Here is a 21,333-nt window from a genome sequence, read left to right as displayed (position 1 = left end):
TTTTTTCCTTCCATTCTGGAGACCATGAAATCCCTCTAATACCACATAAATCTTTGCAAATTAAATGTAAAACAACATTAGTAGAATTTTACTAGCATTTTTTCATGTTGAACCTGCAATTTTACTCAATATTTGCAAATCTAAACTGTTACAGCTCCCAAACTATAAAGCTATTACAAATACATCCTGAAATAATGTCTGTGTAATCAGAGATTTCCCCCACCCTGCTCTTTGCAGAATTTACACATACTCTCTGATCTAAACTTCTCTTCTTCAGGTTTAGCTCAACATATAAATAAAAAACATGGCAACCTAAACCTTTGTCCCCTGAGTTAGGGTTTCTCTGCAAGGGCATCCTTGTCCCAGACCCTAGTTGCCTCTGAGGAGAAAGCCACTTCCCCCTTTATATTCGAAGTGGAATTAAAAAGTCACATCTACCAAAATCAGTCAATAAGAATTAACCGGCACATCTGTGCAGAGCTCCAACATCTGCTAACAGTTGGGCCCCCAGAGACCTGCTACAACCTGGTAATTTGTATAACTGAAGCTCACTGCGTAATGTAGTGCTCTTGAAACCTCATTCATCAATACACATTTTCTAACATTCTCTGTCATGACCAACCGCCATGATGTGCTTAAAAAGAGCTCCCCCCACCTTGTAATCAGTTTCCTTCTGCCCAAAGCACTCACTAATGTCCATTCAGTGAGGACACCCTCATTATCACAGCCATAACTGATAAACATGTCACATCACTGACTGAATGGGGAAGGCAAGAGGAGCCTTAGTATATGGAAAGAGGTTCTAATTTATATGCCAATATCTGGATAAATGGTAACATGAAAGGAAATGCGCACACAGCATGAAGCATGGATAAAATACTTTTTCCAAAACTTGCTGGAGTTTAACAAACATGATTTACTGGTCTTCCACCTAAGTCTCAAAGCTGAACCTTAAAATGGAAAGTGTTTTGAACCCCCGGTAGGAAACAGGATTCCAGCCCTTCAAACCTTTGAATGGCACAAAGTGAAGAAAGTTAAAAGTGAAAAATACAGTGGCATTTGCACCATTTTTGTCCCTTGCAAATGTCCAACTTGGAAGCTAGCTATCCCTGGAACCTGGTGTAATGAAAAGATTAAACTAAATTAAAGAAGATACACTTTCATAGATTATCAGTGCTTCATGTTACTAATAGTAAGTGTTCCTGAAAGTAACTTGATGGACTACTTCTGCCTGAAGAGTAAAAGCATCAAGGGAAATATTTAAGTACTCTGTATTATCTCAACTGCTGGAAGCTAGCTCACTTAGTATTAATAAGTGTTCTCAGTTAAGGGTGCATGTATTGGGATCAGAAGATGAAATCTGCTGTAAAAGCTTTACTTGTAGCTGTTAATTTAAGATGACATGATTAATTGTCCAGGTCACAGGACACAAGGCAACATATTACCTTGTAAAAAAGAGACAAGGTAAAAATATAACATGAGCTCTTCTTCATTCCATCTAGGTGATAAGAACTACTTATCGTCTTGCATCATTCTATTAGTTTGCATTTGAAACCTAAAACCTTTTCAAACGGTTTTACTTTGATATCCATCCTCTCCCCCACACACAGTTATTTCTCCCCTGAAACCTGTCTGCCAGATGCTAGCAAGTCTATTTCCCCAACCACATTAGGGCTCTTGGCACCACATTGCACGGCGACAGCTCTAAATGGCATAATGCAGAAAGCCAAGATTGTAGGTAAATGACACTTGACACTTTGATTAAATTCATCATTTGTGGCTGAAATATACAGCAGCTAGACATATTCCAGATCTGCATGGAGCCTACATATTTTGCAGTTGAGATGCTCCAGAACTTGTCTTGCTTGGTTTTGTACTGCAGTTTCACTTAGCTTTTCAGCCTAAAAGTCAGCAGTACTGCAAAGTGACTAACTGCAGTGATCTTCTAAATACATTCTACATTTAACATCCAAGACTGACAGCACACTGAGCACCACGTATGCGCAAAGAGGGGAATTTTTAATGAAACAGACCATCAATTAGAAAGTCTGATGTAGATAACCAGACTTTCTAAATGATATTCTACATAGGACTTTCTAATCTATTGTCTGTTTCATTAAAAATTCCCCTCTTTGCGCATATGTGCTGCTTATTGGGTCTTTAATTTATTTGTAATTTTGGGAGAGTCAGAAGACTCAGCATGCACCTGCGTTCCCTCTAATTTTTCCCAGGTATGTGCGGAATGAATTTTGTTATGTGCACCAATATGGAGGTGATGCGTGACGCCTCCTCGGGCCACAGCAGGTCTGGGGCTGCTTTGGGGCCAGGGGAGAGGCATCTCTCCCCACCACAGCCCTAAGCGCTTGTGTGGCGCTTAATAGGCTGCTGCACAGCCGCGCAGCTTAGAGGGAACTTAGGCATGTACTCTCCTTTTTCCCTCCAAACAGAGACAAATTATGGTCAGGCATCTTAGGGTTGGTCTATGCTCAGAACTTACATCGGCATAGCTACGTCTCTCAGGAGTGTGCAAAATCCACACCCCGACACATGGAGCTATGCCAACCTAACCCCAATGTAGACAGTGTGTGGTGGACAAGAATTCTTCCATTGATCTAGCCACCACCTCTTGAGGAGGTGGATTACCTATGCCAATGGGAGAACCTCTCCTGTCAGCATAGATGGTGTCTACACTGAAGCACTGCAGCTGTGCCGTGGTAGTGTTTGAAATATAGACAAGCCCGGGGCGGGGGGTGTGGGAGTCGAGTCTACATTCAGAACTAGACCACCTTGCAACCCAATTGAATTGGAATGTGTAGAATTAGTAAACACCTTTCTTGTAGGGCACAAGAACAGCTCCAGATGTCCTTCCTCTCTTTCCATCTCATTCCAAAGGAAGGTGGCCGTTTAAAAACAGGAGGAGGATACCACTACATTTTGAGATATTAGGGCTAAGATGTCATCTAGCGAATGCCCAATGATATGGTGAATTTTTAAAAGCAGCTACAATGAACCCAAAATGGCAGTTACAGAACAGGAAAAGAACATGAATTTAAAGAATTGAATTCAGTAGTTTTGGAGAGATATTTTAACACCATGTCCATTAAAAATAGTAGTTTTTAGAAATGTGTTTGATAGGGCATCTTATATTTTTTCAAAATATATTCCAGAGACTAAAATAATTTAATACATTGACTGAAAAGATAGAATAGTATTTGCTTGGTTGATACCTAAATTAGTGGGAATGTGATAATATAACCTGAAAGGATCATAGCACATCGTATCATGATTAATTCAGACATGGTTCACTCACTCCTGTGCATCTTTTAAAACAAAACTAATCTACTGATGTTCAGGGGTTTAGAAGTGACCCTACTCTGGAAGTAAGAACTGATACTAGCATACAATGAAACATCACAAATTAATGAATTTTTCAAACTAGTAAGTTAATTGTTAGGAAAAACTCAGGAATACACCACCACATTAATGCACTTTGTTCATTTATTTCACAAGTGCAGTTTAGTTTTAGTTATTTATAATATATGACAGTATGCCAGTAAGTTTTCCGTAGTACGTTTTGTAAAAGTAATTAATTGTTAGTTATGAGATCTTGTTAGAGTTTTCTGCTATTAAATCTTTCCTATGGAGTGGAATGAGAGCTGTTTGTGTACGAATTATCGATTGAGTGGTTCAGCAAATTAGAAAAGTTCTACTGTCCTGTAATTTTATTCAGAGTCTTATGAGATAAAGCTTTAATGGCTTAAATGCCTTCCCATTCAGCTCACACCATTCTTCGAAATCTCTCCTGTAATTACACAGAAAAGCATGAACTCTCCAATTTGAAGAAATACTCTTATCCGGTCTTCAGAAATCGCAGTGATTCTGTTACCTTGTTGCATAAAACCTGTGCTAGGCTAACCTAGACCTGGAAGAATCTAACCTTGTACTCTTTTCTACTTGTACACATTTATTGTTTTGCTCTAAAAATGTTCCAAAGCAGAAGCTTACACTGTTGTGCTAAATCAGACATTTATAAACCTAAACAAATAAAATTCATAATCTTGTTAAATACAACAGAAAGACAAAACACAAAAGACGGTTTAGCCACAGGCTATTGTATGGCAGAGCTCTGCCGTACGGTTTGTCATCTCTCTCCGTGGGTGCTAGTAAAGCATCAGAGCATGTTCTAGTGCTGCAGGTGTCCGCTGTAAACTAAAATTAGAGCTGTCAGGATGACTCTGGAGGAACAGTAAGGGACAGACTAGAAAAAACTCGATGTCACTCATGACTCACATCCCCATTCTCTCTTAGGGAGGCTGAGAAAATGAAAACAAACATCTTGAATACCAAATTATGAGAGCCAATTTTCAGATGCATTTCATTCAGTTGTAAAATACATACACCACCTACCTTCAACACCACTTATGCACTTCACTCTATCTCGAACTTCTACATTGTAGCCCTCAAAGGACATGAATACTCCATCAGGGTGGTAAGGTGCTCTCTGTGCATATACTTTGGAGTAGCTATGAGAGAACTCAAATCTGTCATAGCCATCATACTGAGCAATTTTCCCATAAACCTCAAAGTATTTCTCCACCCAACTAAAGGGCAGAAAGACCTCATTGCCCTCTCTCCTCCCTTTAACTGTATGCTCATCATTGATCAGACAGTCAATTTCTTCATATTTAAGTCCCAAAATTTTGTTTCCATTGCTATTGAACCCTCCAACAACAGGGGGTGCTCTCTGTTGCTCTTGGGGTGATGCCTCCTCGCTCTGCTGCTTGGCTAGGTTATTTACATAGCTGTTACTTTCAGACGCAGCTGTTCGTTTTTCCAGTCCATCTACTCGGAAGCCACTGTTCAGGTTTCGGGGAACCTGCGTAGTTTTATCACTGGAGCATCTGTTCCACAGCAGGACCGTGACCAGAGTGAAGAGAGCGCAGATGACGATCAAAGTCTTATAGTTGACCCGAGCTGCCAAGCAACGCATATTCACACCATGCCTACAAAATAAAAGGAGGAGATGTTCTCAAGTATAAATGTGGAGTAGATTAAAACAGGGGAACGGACGGCTTTTGCTTTAGTCAACAGCGATAGAGCCATGTGGGGGCGCGGGTGTCAGTTTGGATTCAACCTCACCCCTGTGATTCTCTGTCCGACATACGAACTCTTTAACAATAGGTTTCAGAGTAGCAGTCGTGTTAGTCTGTATCCGCAAAAAGAAAAGGAGGACTTGTGGCACCTTAGAGACTAAAATTTATTTGAGCATAAGCTTTCGTGAGCTACAACTCACTTCATCGGATGCATTCAGTGGAAAATACAGTGGGGAGATTTATATACATAGAGAACAGATTTATATACACAAAGAACATGAAACAATGGGTGTTACCATATACACGGTAACGAGGTGGGACATTTCCAGCAGTTGACAAGAACCTCTGAGGAACAGCGGGGGTGGCGGGGAATAGTTTTACTTTGTGTGGAAATGGCCCACCTTGATTATCACTACAAAAGGTTCCCCTCCCCCCCCAGGTCATAGCTCACCTTACCTGATCACTCTCCTTACAGTGTGTATGGTAACATCCATTGTTTCATGTTCTCTATGTATATAAATCTCCCCACTGTATTTTTCACTGAATGCATCCAATGAAGTGAGCTGTAGCTCACAAAAGCTTACGCTCAAATAAATTTGTTAGTCTCTAAGGTGCCACAAGTCCTCCTTTTCTTTAACAATAGTATCTGGAGGAATAGGTGTGAGGCTCTCAGACAGAGGTAAGCGTGACCGAGGCCTTTCATGGAGCGAGGTTGAGCACAGGCATGACTGAATTAGGAGCACCGTACAGTGGGGTATTCCTCAGGATCCCTCTAGGTCGCCTCCATCCCAACAAAGTGAATTTACGGATTAGTAGCTCACATCACCAACTTTGGACTATAGCAACAGAAAGGCATTTATCAACACAATTTTGTTGTGCAGCATGAGCAGGACATACCAGAACTGGCAGTAAGCTTTAGAGCCACAGTATATTTTCAAGTAAAGAGTCATAAATCTAGCAATGAAATGCTCAGCAGCAGGCGACTAGAGCTGCAAAAGCACTAATCACAGTAATCCACTCCGCAGCGCACACAGAGAAGTCAAACAAAGTACAGCCACTACCAAGTGTGACATGATGAATCATTTCTACTACTCCAACTCCAGAAAGAAGGGGGAGTAGGGGAGGAAAGCTCAGACAGGTAATACAGACAGTAATTGGTTAAACTAACAATACACAAAACTATCTAAAAAACCATAAATTTCTGACAAATGAAAAGACTAAGCTCTAAACTTGGATTTGTTTTGCTTTGTTGAACTGAGATGCCACCAAAAGATTTTTTTTAAAATTGGTGTTTTTAAAAAACTCTGTGGTTTGGAGTTCTGTGACAGGCTGGCACATCTGTTGGCTTATGTGTATTTGGAGAAGAGTGAATTAAATATTTATCTAAAGTCATTGCTGATCATTTTAAACTGCCTCATTTCAAAGATTAAATCTCAATCATTGCTTTCTTCAAACAGACGCTTTCGAGAAGTTAGTGGCTAATGATTAAAAAAAGTACTTTAAGTTTTTAGACACCGATAAAAATGTGAGCCGATTTAAAAGAACTGGAAATATACAAATTTGTTCGGGTGTGGATCTTGACATTCAAACCTAGATCAATTCTTTAAGTTTCAACTCTTCAAATACTCTTTTTAAAATTACTAAAGAAAAGGAGGACTTGTGGCACCTTAGAGACTAACCAATTTATTTGAGCATAAGCTTTCGTGAGCTATAGCTCACTTCATTGGATGCATTCAGTGAAAAATACTATACTCAGTGAAAATAGTCACGAAACCTTATGCTCAAATAAATTGGTTAGTCTCTAAGGTGCCACAAGTCCTCCTTTTCTTTTTGCGGATACAGACTAAGACGGCTGCTACTCTGAAACCTTTAAAATTACAGTTTATTACTGGAGCAGGCAGGCAACTGGACTATGTAGCGCTAACTACTGCCCTGTTCAACGCAGACCTCAGGCTGGGAAGGACGCCAGGGAGTTAGAGGCCTCTATTAAGTAGGAACAGAACTGGGAAAATGCGAGAACATCCGAGGGGACTACAGACTCTCAGCGGAAGTGTTTTTGGGCCAGATTTCTTGTACAAAGTTTCCATAGCGTTAATAAGAACATAAAACATGAGTTGGAAAGGCTTCTCTCATAGCAAAGGTCCCACTCCCCATTACCAGTTTTCTTGCCAAAAATTCCCCCTGCCTCCCCTTCCGCACCCTACATTACAGTAGGTGAAAGATTACGTTGAAAGAACACGTCAAAAGACGTGAGACTGGGAAATATAGGAATAATGAGAATAAATTTAAATTATAAAAGCATACTGTCATAAAAAGCTGGTTTTACTCAAGAATGAAGCAAAAAACCTGACACCACAAGGAAAAAACAAGAGCATTTTTTTAAAAAACCCACTGAATTACACAATGTGTTGCAGACTACTAGGTTTTTAATTTTTAATACTTGGATTTCTCTTCACCGAGGAGCTTAATCAAAAGCTTAATTCACATATATCCTCCATGCCAACATCTTTTCCCTTTGAAACTTCTCCTGAGTGGATGGCAAAGAGTGCCCAAAGGTTAAACATGTAACTACCTGATCTGATTTGTGAAGCACAGAGCTGAGCTTTTGTTTAGCACTGTGCTTCGGGAGCTGCCCTTGTCTTGCCAAGGCGATTGGAAGAAATACTTTTATAAAAGTCTTAGGGCTCCTCTCACACACAGAATTCAATACGGAGGTGAGACATCACTATGTAACTGAGAAACAGCCAGACGTCATGGGGTAGAGGTGGGGACGGAGAAAGAAACAGAGCAGATCTGATCTGTGCCATTACACAAACCACCCATGATAATAAATAATTAATATTATACAGGCTGAAGTACTACAGATTAAGATCAGGAAGTCAGGCCAGGAACAGTTACCACTGCAAGCATCTCACTGTATGCAACCATCCATAACAGACTTTTCCCTCTTAGCTGACTGGTGTTCTAAAGAAGCATCCACTCCCTGCCAGAGATCAGCATTAAGAAGGTGTCAGGATGAAACCAGGATAAGATTTCTTGTATCTAGTGGCACAAACAAATTAATGGTTTAATTGCAATTAAGGACTATGAAAAATGGCTTGTTTATTTCTGAATTCAGAAAACGTTTGGTCCACAACATTTTAACAAATGCCGTTAACAGTACAAAGTTGTAGCACTAGGCACAGCCTTTGGGCAACTACGGGAGGAACCTAAAGGAATACCCAGTGAAACAAGTATGTTAGCTCTTAATATTCTTTGAAGCACAACTGAATAGGCAGAGCTGGTGGTTAAATTTCACATTTAAAATAATGGTCACACACACCCCCCCACTAGGGACTATCCACACAACTCTCTGAATCGACCTCAGATGACTAAATGAAATGTTTCGGCAACGGCTGTAGTTTCTGCTGACAGACAAATATGCAGGAATGATACCGAACAACAAGAAAGGTTCCTACCTCAGGTTGCCTTTAAAAAAAAAAGAGAGACAATGAATCACCTCACTAATTTTATACTTCCATATTGTAAGCACCATCTGGCCATTTGAAACTGGACTTTAAAAGATAAGTGTCCTATTTTCCTGAAAGCCTAGTTTACTACAAGCTTTTAGAGAATATAAATTTGTATATAATTGTATTTTTATGGAAATGCTAATATAAGAATAAATCTAATTTTCTGCATCAGCAGATAATTTTTAGTGATGATGCTTTCAGGATGACCTCAACAAGTATGCTTTGCTTCTTTTATACAGAGAGATAATTCACTTTTAAATGGAGAACAGTACTTCCTACACTTCACCCCTATCCATAAAGCACACTTAACTAAATGTAAAGCCATCTGTATTATGGGGAGGGGGGGGGAGAAGAGGGGGAAGAGAGAAACAGCTCAATACATTTTTACATGCTTATTACTGCATATTTTAAACAGACTATTAGATGTCATTTAATGGCAGTGAATAGGGCCCAGCTATTCCCCAGTTACAAAATATATTTGTTTTAATCTGTGCATGTCCAGTGCATTGGAAGGCAGCACGTCTGCTGGTTAGAGCAGAGGACTTGAACTAAGCACAGCAAATTTCTGCTCATCTTTTTCCACCAACTTGAGGAGCGATCCTGGGCAAGCTCTGAGACCTTCCAACCCGCACTCTGCTTAATAGAGAAGATTCTTAGTGTTTTGACAGCACTGAGATTCTCAGATGAAAAACAGAAGCGTGAAGTATTAAATTAAATCCAACACTTCTGGAAGATGACCAACAGCAAACTGCAAGTAAACTCTGGGGTGGGAGCAGACAAAAGCCAACCACCAAACTTCAAAATATCTATCATTAAGAAAGAGAGTCTTTGGCCTGCCTTCTGATTAGAATTCTCTGTGTATGCCAGAGTTAGTGTCATGAGCAAGACCTGTCATCCTATACCACCAATACTCTGAGTTGCTGCCTATGAAATATGGCCTCCCTGGTGTGTTTCCTTCACTTGGGTCACACAGATTGATGCATACCATTCTTCTAAAATGACAGTTCAGACTGGCAGCAATGGCATGGCTAACCATCTTCTAGGTACCACTTGGAGATGAGTCCCAAGTTGCATTTGGCTCACAAGTGGAAGAGAATGGTGTTCGCAGTCCAGGATTGTGAGCATATTTGATCACAGCGGCAACCGTTCACCTCCATTCAGAAGCCTGTAAATGGAGGATTAGGCACTGCTGCAGTTTGGGGTTAAAGAGCACATGAAGCTTTGTGGGAAAGGTTGCCTGGTGCCTGTATATTTTACTTTCATGATAAGCAATGTATTTTAACTAGAACGATTCAGAAAGAAAAAAGTGAAACATTTTGGAAGAACCATCATATGAGATTTTATTGTGCAATGAAGAGGGCCTGATCCAAAGCCCATTGAAATAAATGGAAGTCTTTCCATTAACTTCAGTGAGCTTTGCATCACATTCTAAGGAGAAAAGCATTCCTGATGCACTCAAGAAAGATGGGAAAGTGTTGGAACATTAATGTTGGAATTAAGCATTTTCTGTTTTGCTCTAGCCTAAGTTCATTACTACAAAAATATTTGTAATTGGCCCCCTAAACACCACGTTAACTAGGACCCCAAAATAGTATTTAAAAAACACATGCAATCTTTATGAACATTAGCTGAAGACACCACAAAACAAGAGGTATCCAGCACTCAAGTTAAAAAACGGATCAAATATCTGCAACCAACAAGTCCCTTTCCTCCCTTACTTTTCGCATTTCTGAATGCTCAATCCTGACACACATTGCAGATCTCACTTGGTGCAATCTATCCAGCAGCCTGTGCAGCAGTTTAAGGTCTGCTCACTGAGTGAAGTTTAAAGTGGCAAGGTTTTTAAAAGAGCTACCAGAAAATTTTTATGGATATGTCTACACATTTTTCTAGCAGTCAGTATATTTTCTGTATGTTACCCTTTTTCTCTATTATGAAAAATATTTAACATGTAAAGATAATTGTTTTTGAACTACTCATCAGCTCCTCCCCTAAAGTCACAATTCAGGTTTACGACAACTTCACAGCAACCAACTGTGAAACCAGAGAGAGGATTTTGGGTACTGAACAAGCAAAAGGTGGAGAAATGTAGTTGTTAGACAAATTCCCATAGTTACCAAGAAAAAGAACACAAACATTCTCTGAACTTGCATACACATCTACACTTTGAGACATTCCTTAATCTTTAAAGCAAGTGTACACACTAGAGGTAAATGGATGGACCAATAACTGTACAAGTCTCAATAATGTAAAGCAGGCCTACAAAGGATTGTTTTAAATTGACACTGTGCCTTTTGTTCTTCATTATGATATATAAAAGGAATATTTTTTTTTAAAATCCTGAAATAAAATGTAAGGTAGCATATATGGGAGGGTCTGCTCTCTCTGTATATCAAGGAAATATCAGGGATATTATGTCTGGTCTTCCTGGATTTTGCTGGAGTATTCTAGGAGAATCTCTGGAGGTGTGCTGAGAGTTCTCACACCATAACTGAAGGTATAGATTAGATTATCTTTCATAAAGATTCAGCATCTTTCGCTGAAGTTTCCATTAGTGTTATAGATATTAGCAAAATGCAAGTATTTCTAAACAGCCTGACACTCAACTGCTCAGCTTTTAAAAGCCGTTACTACCTGTGACTATTGAGACCTACAACTAATCCATGCACACATTTGTTTGATGTTATTGTGACCAATTCCCCCTCTCATGTCTCTTTGTATTAACCAGTATAATGGGGACTCTGTTCCTGTTGTGATAACACCTAAGGATCTCAAGTTGGAGATCAAAGTTACCTTTAAAGAATACTTTTCTAAAAATATAGTGAATCCAAGTTACCTCTGAAAGTTCAGTATATACTTGTTGAAGCAAAAATTACTTCACAGAATCATAATTAATATGCAAGGAAATACACAATATTTTACAGAGAAAATAACCAGTCAATTTTAAACACGTTAATGGATATAACTTAGAACAACTTATTTTGACGCACAAATGAAGTGTCAACATTCTTTGTTTTGAGTACAAAGAATAAAAAACTAGGCTAAACAAAAACTAAAACTTCAACTATTCCTGCTACTACTGTTATATTAAGTCTGCAAGCAAAGAAGTCTTGGTATTCAGTGCTAAGAATTATAAATGAGGCGTCACTTTATACCTTGGGCTGAGAATGCCAGAATTTAATGCAATGTTATTGTAACCGTATTGGTCCCTGGAACTAGAGAGACAAGGTGGGGGAGGTAATATCTTTTATTCTTAAAGAGCTCTGTGTAAGCTTGTCTTTAACCAACAGAAGTTGGTCCAATAAGAGACATTACTTCACCCAACTTATCTCGAATATCCTGGGATGAGCATGGCTACAACACCGCAAACAACTAATATGCAAGGACACCTTGCACTAGAATCCCCTAAAGGTAAGCAGCTCATGGGTCCAGGCTGTTGTCAGGTCTCCTTGCCCACTGGACACAAAAGACCTATTTATAAAGAGGTCATGGCAAAGGAGGATGTAAACTGTTTCACAGCCTCTAACCATCAACTCCTATCTACAGCAGTAACCAAATCCAAAGCAAGCTTGGTGGATGAGAAGGGCTCCAGCAGGAATCCAATACATATTTATAACAGCTTGTTTTGCAGATGCTCCTTTGTTCAAGACTCACCTCATCACCTACAGATTAACATACAGGAACTAACAGACCTGTTTACTTGCTAAATTTTTTCTTGACTAGGTTACTCCGGGCCAAACTGGTGCACACCCCAGAACAGCAAACAGGCAACAATCAGAAGCAGCTAAACACGTGCACCGCTACAGGCTGGGGACTGATTGGCTATGCAGCAGTTCTGCAGCAAAGGACCTGGGGATTACAGTGGATGAGAAGCTGGATATGAGTCAACAGTGTGCCCTTGTTGCCAAGAAGGCCAACGGCACATTGGGCTGCATTAGTAGGAGCATTGCCAGCAGATCAAGGGAAGTGATCATTTGATAGCAGCCTTCAACTACCTGAAGGGGGGTTCCAAAGAGGATGGAGCTAGGCTGTTCCCAGTGGTAGCAGATGACAGAACGAGGAGTAATGGTCTCAAGTTGCAGTGGGGGAGGTCTACGCTGAATATTAGGAAATTTCCTATTTCACTAGGAGGGTGGTGCAGCACTGGAATGGGTTCCCTAGGGAGGTGGTGGAATCTCCATCCTTAGAGGTTTTTTGTCAAAGCCCTGGCTGGGATGATTTAGTTGGTTTCCTGCTTTGAGCAAGGGATTGGACTAGACGACCTCTTGAGGTCTCTTCCAACCCTAATATTCTATGATTCTATGTGATCTTCCAGTGAGTTTAGCTATCTGCTCTTCAAATCAGTTGAGAAACTGCAGGACTAAACATATTTCTAGATAAACCTTCCCAGAGCAATTTACTGACTAGAGATAAATCAAACGGACAGGTTAGTATTTTAACGAGGGAACAGTAGCAGAAGAAAGTAGGCAAGAAGATCTTTTCTGAACTGGCCAACACTAGTACAGATGGATGGGACTGAAGTAGCAATAACTAAACGTTACCCAAAGGAAGGGAAAGCAAACTGAGAGCAGAGTAAGCAGGAACAGATGTTTTCCTGAAGAAAGGATTCACACAAAGAAAGGGAAAGCTCAAAACCAACTCCACAAGCTGTGGACAATGGTCTTCTGGGTTAGCGAGGCACCTAGGACAGGGCCCCAAAAGAGAACATTTTACTGCAGAATGTGTGTAGGGAAGGGCAGGTACCTGCCTTATACAGCTCCGCTTGTGAAGGCGTGTGCAGCTGTGACTCAGCCAAACAAGGAAGATCTGTATTCCAAATGTATTGATCCTAGCAAGCTAAAAAGCACAGGATGTTTTGCTGACCATCCATGGGAATATGGAAATGTGTCCAGCAATAATTGGACATCCGTGAGGAAGTCCCTTTGTATGTAGCTACAAGCACAGAATAAAAAGTTAACCTCCCAGGGCGTTTTGGTACTTGGCAATTTTTTTCTGAACAATTTAAAGACCTGCCTTAGCTGCTCTCCCCGGGGAATGACATTAGGGAAGAACAAAGGCCAACAGTTCTAGTTTACAGTGACAATGGCCAAAGGAAAATGGAAGTCTGTGTATGGCTATCACAAACCTTCCCATTTGGAGGGCCACAGAGGATAAGCCGCCACTGTGGTTTGTTTGTGCAGCATGGCTTCTCAGGTGACCCATATTTGAATGCTGGAGTGAAATCCTGGCTCTCCTGAAGTCAGCATCAAAATGCCCATCAATTTCCACAGGGCCAGCATTTCACCCCAGTCTCTTGCTCTGAAGGTCAGTACAGTCTGGGAGTGAGGGAATGTGCACAGCTGCAAAGAAAGGGAGGGGTAGCTTGTATAGCTAAATGGTAAGACCTGCATATGATTAAGCAGGAGCAGCAGACAGGCTCAGAAAGGAGTCCTTAACTTGGATGGACATATACTGTATCCAAGCAAAGGTCTTGAAGACAGGTGGAAAATAACTGTGGATCTGTGCGTATTTCTTAGGGCTTCAAGGGCACAGAAATCCTGTGCTCTGGGAGCAGGAAACAGATCTTTCACAAACAGACTACTGGTGAAAGAATTAAAGACAGGATTCTGGGAGGAAACACTGGCACTCAGAAGAGAGTGACCCAAGTGAATCAATATTGGGGATTTATGATGGATCACTAAGATAGAAGTAATGAGGAAAAACAATCAGACTTCAAGTGGTTACTGCAGCTTGTACATTTCAGAAGTCTGGAATGACCTGAGGGTAGGTATCATCACAGCTTTGGCAAGCTGAGTTCTGATTTGGCACACAACTCACAATCCCATGAAAGAATGAGCAGTACACTGACCCAGTTTTGCAACAGGCTGACCCAATTTGTTAGCATTTCAAAACTGAAAGTGTGGATGGACTTTTTAGGGAACCATTGTTGCCCTAAATTAAAACAAAATCTTTTAAACTCCAGTTTACAAAGGCAATTTCAACACTATTGAAGCATTAGAATGGGGATGGGGGGATGGAGGGGAAGGTGTCAAGATAACTAATTAAGGTGTAAACTTCATCAGAATGATGGGTTTAGTTGAAAACTGCAAACTAACCTTTGGTTCCATTTTCAGGTAGGCAGGCTCAAGCCAATTATTGGCAAGGATTTTTTCCGACGTCCTGGCAAGGATTTTTAAACACATCATGTAAACCCCTCTCCTCCTATTAGACTGTCTACTCATCATTCTGTCTCCCGGACTAAAGACAGGCTCCTGACAGCATAAGTCTATGTCAAAGGGTGTCTTTGTTCCAAGGCCTGACAGGATGTAACTGGGGAAAAGCTTGATATGGAGGAATTAGGCCTTGTCTACATGACAGACTTCTGATAGCACACCTACGTCTGTCAGGATGTGAACAGGAGTGAGCCCTAACCCACATGATGTGCTGGCAAAGTCCCTAATATAGACACAGTTATACCTGAAAAACTGTGCTTTTTATGGGTAGAGCTTTTTTCAGTTGAGTGACGGGGAGAAGAGAGAGGAAAAAAATAAGTTCTACCAGTAAAAGCATTATTTTGCTGCTATAAATTGGCATCCACACTTGGACCAGGTTGATACTACAAAATTGTATTGTCATATCCATCAGGCATGTGAAAAAATAAAGTCTCACCCTTAAGCAACACAGCTACGCCTGAAAAAAATCCAAGGGAGACACAGCTTATGCTGGCAAGAGTTCGTTTGCTAGTATAGGCAGCTTAAGTATATAGGCCAAAGACCTCTTTTTGGCAGAACAAGCGGTGTCTCCACAAGGGGGGTTTGCCAGCAGAGCAATACTGGCAAAACTTTTATAGTGTAGGCTAGCCCAAGGAGCTCTGAGGTATACTATAACAGTGAAGTGCCCCCTAGTGTGGACAGGGCCTTAAACTGGAGCCTTCAGATGGAGGAGAGATGTTAGTACCAAGGAATTCCATAGAAGTGCCTAACCGTGCTCACCTTACACAAGCAAATAGCTCAGCTGATTCCAAATCAGGCTACTTGCATGAGCAGTGTCAGCAGGATGTGCCTGAGGGTCAGGAAATCACAACAGACTAACCCAAAGTGCAGATTGGTGAAGAAGAAAAGAACTTTTCAGGTAAGACAGTCTATTTATGATAAAAGGTTCAGGGCTAAAGGTTCAAGGTTATTGCCTGTTCACTAAAAATAAATCATAATGCAACCATAACAAGCTCTCTTGTAAAGTAATGTTAGATGGCAAGAAAAACGTCCCAAGAAAGGGCTTTGTTACCATGTTAGACCTAGACTATTTATTGCCATGACTTTTCCTCCAGAAGGTGTTTTAAACGCATGCTTTTTAGTGCTGGATAGAACAAAAAGGCTGCTTGGTCCCTTTTCAGACGTTCGCGGGGGGGGGGAGGGAGAAGTAAGATGATGAATCCAGGTCCTGGGAACTAAAAAAAAGTTACAATGAAGCTGTTAACCTTAACTATGCTACATACAGTTCACAAGAAACTGATATGTTTCAGCGTAGCAGCCGTGTTAGTCTGTATTCGCAAAAAGAAAAGGAGGACTTGTGGCACCTTAGAGACTAACCAATTTATTTGAGCATAAGCTTTCGTGAGCTACAGCTCACTTCATCAGATGGAAGTTTAGCTCACGAAAGCTTATGCTCAAATAAATTGGCTAGTCTCTAAGGTGCCACAAGTACTCCTTTTCTTTTTAAGAAACTGATAATTAGTCATAGAAAAAGACAAATAGAAGAACACCACTTACAAATTGATTTGGTAAACAAACAGACAGGACCAAACACAGTTCAGGTCTACAGAAAAATCTTCCATATGCTACTTAAAAGAGAATTTTGTTCTACCTTCCTTACAAAATTTCGGTATCAGGTAAATGCAGCAAAATAGGTCCTGCAATTTGCTGGCCAAAACCCTTAGCTTGCCGTTCTGGCATGCCTTCAAAACACAGAACCAGGTTATCATTTTGTAAATTCAGTGTGCCTTGATATATGCTAAGAAGGGCAAGTTGGTTTTTCCCCCCTCAAGCTACTGTACTCGCTAGTTTGAAATGCTAATGTAATTCTGACAACTTCACCTTACAAGCTGTTCCCAGTCATATTTGCCATTAAAGATGCAGGGTTCATCTTTATTCAATCTGAAGAATTCTCACTTGTGAGGAGGATGCAGAGATGTAGAATTGAGGGGGAAGGCTTCACTAGAGGATAAAGAGCAGTGTCAGAACTTGCACTAATCTCCTTTCCAGATTATAGCGATAGTGAACAGTCTGCAGTTAACAGAGTAGCAGCCGTGTTAGTCTGTATTCGCAAAAAGAAAAGGAGGACTAGTGGCACCTTAGAGACTAACCAATTTGAGTATAAGCTTTCTTGAGCTACAGCTCACTTCATTGGAACGCATCCGATGAAGTGAGCTGTAGCTCACAAAAGCTTATGCTCAAATAAATTGGTTAGTCTCTAAGGTGCCACTAGTACTCCTTTTCAGTCTGCAGTTAAGAAAGAAAGGTATACTGTACAAGAAAAGGGAAATTGGAGAGACCAAGCTTATTAAACTCTACAAGAAAATGAACCAGCCAAAGGAGCTATATCTATTTTTTATTTAGCAAATATCCTTTTCACATTCTAGAGAGCTGCTTTGCAAGACTTCGTACTGGGGGATTCTCTCTTCATCCAAAAATGTGCCACTCCTACACTGAGCTACTGTAGCGGGTTTGTGTATAGTTACCCTGAGGAAGCCATCGCCATAATGTTTACATAGCTACTTAACTGGTCATTGACCTTCTGTAGGTCACTCCTTGGCAAACATGGTCTAATTTAGGCAGCGGGGTGGGGGGGTATGTGTCTGGATTTCACAGCATTCCAGTGTGGTATACTAGAGATTCTAGGGCAGCTTTTAGATAAAATACCTCCGTTAAAAAAACCTAATATGAAAATGAATACAGTCAGTACATAGTTCCCTGTACTACTGAACACAGTATTTAATTAATTGTATACTAGCCTTGCATTTTTATGGGATGCAGACCTGTCTGCTGAAAATGCACAATGGCACTAGAGAAAGCAGGGGTAAACTGGAGGTTTGGGGAGCTGGGGAGAAGACAGTTGTGGCTTTGGATGCCTGGGAAATGGTGGGAGGCAGTGTGTGATTGTGGGGTAAAGCACATTAACTGAATGTTTCTCCTAAAACACTCAGCAATGAACAATGTTAATCCTTAAATCATCACTGGTGGTTTCCCACTCAGCACCCCACTGAGATGAACATGGCAGTTCACACCTCCCTTATAGCTATCATTGCTACAGACAATAGGCCTGCCATTCCTTGGCATGTAGTGAGTGTTTTTAAAGGTTTGCCTCACAGTGATATAGGCTAGATTTTTTTTTTAAAATTAAAACTCTGGAGCACCCAACTCCCCAGCCACAGAAAAGCAAAGCATACCTGATCCCAGCTATAAATTGCCTATTTTCCAAGAGCTGTATGCCACAAGCATCCAAATACAGGCTCATTTGTGCTTGTTCAGTCACAGCCAGCAGGCTCAGAATTTGTGGAAGAAACAACAACTCATAGCAAGTTGAGCAGGAGACCTGATTTCCAGTAATTCCTTCATGTGGCTTTTTGATCCCAATTCCCCACCATCTCGTTTCAGATACTAGGATTCTCTCCTAATGTTCTAAATAAATGGAAATATAAGTACTGTTGCCCCTTCTTCCAAAACTAGTGTCCCATTCTGAACCCAATGTCTCTCATCCTTTGCCAAGAGGCAACAGATGTCTGCGGCTACGGAAGTCAGCTTTCCAGTGGAGGAAACAGTGACAGGGAGTCTGGATATACCATAAATAAAGCATGCATACTCTTACAAGTACACAATAGTCTGGGAATGGAGACGGTCACAACAGTGTGCAGACAAACCCTTCTTCCAGAAATCTCTGCCCACGCACCAAAGCCTGCTTTCTCAGGAAGCGACTCTGCACTAAGGTTTAATTCTAGTCAGACTGAGCCCTGGTCTACACTAGGACTTTAGGTCGAATTTAGCAGCATTAAATCGATTTAAACCTGCACCCGTCCACACAGTGAGGCCCTTTATTTCGACTTAAAGGGCTCTTAAAATCGATTTCCTTACTCCACCCCTGACAAGTGGATTAGCGCTTAAATCGACGTTCCCAGCTCGAATTTGGGGTACTGTGGACACAATTCGATGTTATTGGCCTCCGGGAGCTATCCCAGAGTGCTCCATTCTGACCGCTCTGGACAGCACTCTCAACTCAGATGCACTGGCCAGGTAGACAGGAAAAGAACCGCGAACTTTTGAATCTCATTTCCTGTTTGGCCAGCGTGGCAAGCTGCAGGTGACCATGCAGAGCTCATCAGCACAGGTGACCATGATGGAGTCCCAGAATCGCAAAAGAGCTCCAGCATGGACCGAACGGGAGGTACGGGATCTGATCGCTGTTTGGGGAGAGGAATCCGTGCTATCAGAACTCCGTTCCAGTTTTCGAAATGCCAAAACCTTTGTGAAAATCTCCCAGGGCATGAAGGACAGAGGCCATAACAGGGACCCGAAGCAGTGCCGTGTGAAACTGAAGGAGCTGAGGCAAGCCTACCAGAAAACCAGAGAGGCGAACAGCCGCTCTGGGTCAGAGTCCCAAACATGCCGCTTCTATGATGAGCTGCATGCCATTTTAGGGGGTTCAGCCACCACTACCCCAGCCGTGTTGTTTGACTCCTTCAATGGAGATGGAGGCAATACGGAAGCAGGTTTTGGGGACGAAGAAGATGAGGAGGAGGAGGAGGTTGTAGATAGCTCACAGCAAGCAAGCGGAGAAACCGGTTTTCCCGACAGCCAGGAACTGTTTCTCACCCTAGACCTGGAGCCAGTACCCCCCGAACCCACCCAAGGCTGCCTCCTGGACCCAGCAGGCGGAGAAGGGACCTCTGGTGAGTGTACCTTTTAAAATGCTATACATGGTTTAAAAGCAAGCATGTGAAAGGATTACTTTGCCCTGGCATTTGCGGTTCTCCTAGATGTAGTCCTAAAGCCTTTGCAAAAGGTTTCTGGGAAGGGCAGCCTTATTTCGTCCTTCATGGTAGGACACTTTTATCACTCCAGGCCAGTAACACATACTCGGGAATCACTGTAGAACAAAGCATTGCAGTGTATGTTTGCTGGCATTCAACCAAAATCCGTTCTTTCTCTCTCTGTGTTATCCTCAGGAGAGTGAGATATAATTCATGGTCACCTGGTTGAAATAGGGTGCTTTTCTTCAGGGACACTCAGTATAGCCCATTCCTGCTGTGCTGTTTGCCTGTGGCTGAACAGAAATGTTCCCCGCTGTTAGCCACGGGGAGGGGGGAGGGTTGAGGGGGTAGTCACGTGGTGGGAGGAGGCAAAATGCGACCTTGTAACGAAAGCACATGTACTATGTATGTAATGTTAACAGCAAGGTTTACCCTGAAAGAGTGTAGCGACTGTTTTATAAAATGTGTCTTTTTAAATACCGCTGTCCCTTTTTTTTTCCTCCACCAGCTGCATGTGTTTCAATGATCACAGGATCTTCTCCTTCCCAGAGGCTAGTGAAGCTTTGAAAGAAAAAAAAACGCACTCGAGATGAAATGTTCTCCGAGCTAATGCTGTCCTCCCACACTGACAGAGCACAGACGAATGCGTGGAGGCAAATAATGTCAGAGTGCAGGAAAGCACAAAATGACCGGGAGGAGAGGTGGAGGGCTGAAGAGAGTAAGTGGCGGGCTGAAGACAGGGCTGAAGCTCAAATGTGGCGGCAGCGTGATGAGAGGAGGCAGGATTCAATGCTGAGGCTGCTGCAGGACCAAACCAGAATGCTCCAGTGTATGGCTGAGCTGCAGCAAAGGCAGCTGGAGCACAGACTGCCACTGCTGCCCCTCTGTAACCAACCGCCCTCCTCCCCAAGTTCCATAGCCTCCACACCCAGACGCCCAAGAACGCGGTGGGGGGGCCTCCGGCCAACCAGCGACTCCACAACAGAGGATTGCCCAAAAAAAAGAAGGCTGTCATTCAATACATTTTAAAGTTGTAAACTTTTAAAGTGCTGTGCTTAAAGTGCTGTGTGGCATTTTCCTTCCCTCCTCCACCACCCCTCCTGGGATACCTTGGTAGTCATCCCCCTATTTGTGTGATGAATGAATAACGAATGCATGACTGTGAAGCAGCAATGACTTTATTGCCTCTGCAAGCGGTGATTAAAGGGAGGAGGGGAGGGTGGTTAGCTTACAGGGAAGTAGAGTGAACCAAGGGGCGGGGGGTTTCATCAAGGAGAAACAAACAGAACTTTCACACTGTAGCCTGGCCAGTCATGAAACTGGTTTTCAAAGCTTCTCTGATGCGTACCGCGCCCTCCTGAGCTCTTCTAACCGCCCTGGTGTCTGGCTGCGCGTAACCAGCAGCCAGGCGATTTGCCTCAATCTCCCACCCCGCCATAAACATCTCCCCCTTACTCTCACAGATATTGTGGAGCACACAGCAAGCAGTAATAACAGTGGGAATATTGGTTTCGCTGAGGTCTAAGCGAGTCAGTAAACTGCGCCAGCGCGCCTTTAAACGTCCAAATGCACATTCTACCACCATTCTGCACTTGCTCAGCCTGTAGTTGAACAGCTCCTGACCACTGTCCAGGCTGCCTGTGTACGGCTTCATGAGCCATGGTATTAAGGGGTAGGCTGGGTCCCCAAGGATACATATAGGCATTTCAACATCCCCAACAGTTAT

The 21,333-nt window shown here is 42.0% G+C and overlaps 2 protein-coding genes across 6 annotated transcripts in view; one reads left to right on the top strand and one right to left on the bottom strand.

The window, feature by feature from the left end:
• Window positions 1-21,333, bottom strand: part of GLCE (glucuronic acid epimerase) — a 110,662-nt gene that overhangs the window by 9,058 nt on the left and 80,271 nt on the right. For all 5 annotated transcript variants that reach the window (XM_073304483.1, XM_073304482.1, XM_073304485.1 and 2 more), the window contains one exon: window positions 4,408-5,003. In XM_073304483.1, coding sequence (XP_073160584.1) covers window positions 4,408-4,990 — 583 coding nt within the window. In that variant the 5' untranslated portion in view covers window positions 4,991-5,003. The remainder of the gene's footprint in view (window positions 1-4,407; window positions 5,004-21,333) is intronic.
• On the top strand, window positions 18,692-20,560 carry LOC140917970 (myb/SANT-like DNA-binding domain-containing protein 7). The gene is made up of 2 exons (XM_073361501.1): window positions 18,692-19,526; window positions 20,116-20,560. The coding sequence occupies exons 1-2, from the start codon at window positions 18,944-18,946 to the stop codon at window positions 20,172-20,174; spliced, it is 642 nt and encodes a 213-aa protein (XP_073217602.1). The 5' UTR covers window positions 18,692-18,943; the 3' UTR covers window positions 20,175-20,560.

The sequence above is a fragment of the Lepidochelys kempii genome, chromosome 10 (assembly GCF_965140265.1).
Source record: "Lepidochelys kempii isolate rLepKem1 chromosome 10, rLepKem1.hap2, whole genome shotgun sequence".
NCBI classification, from domain to species: domain Eukaryota; kingdom Metazoa; phylum Chordata; order Testudines; family Cheloniidae; genus Lepidochelys; species Lepidochelys kempii.
Note: the sequence above shows the minus strand (reverse complement) of the source record. Positions and strands in the feature narration are given on the sequence as shown.

Excerpts from the sequence above, each read along its gene's own strand:
- LOC140917970 (XM_073361501.1), top strand. The coding sequence starts at position 18,944 with ATGCAGAGCTCATCAGCACAGGTGACCATGATGGAGTCCCAGAATCGC. Across the intron at positions 19,527-20,115 it reads AGGCGGAGAAGGGACCTCTG|CTGCATGTGTTTCAATGATC; the intron begins GTGAGTGTACCT and ends TTCCTCCACCAG.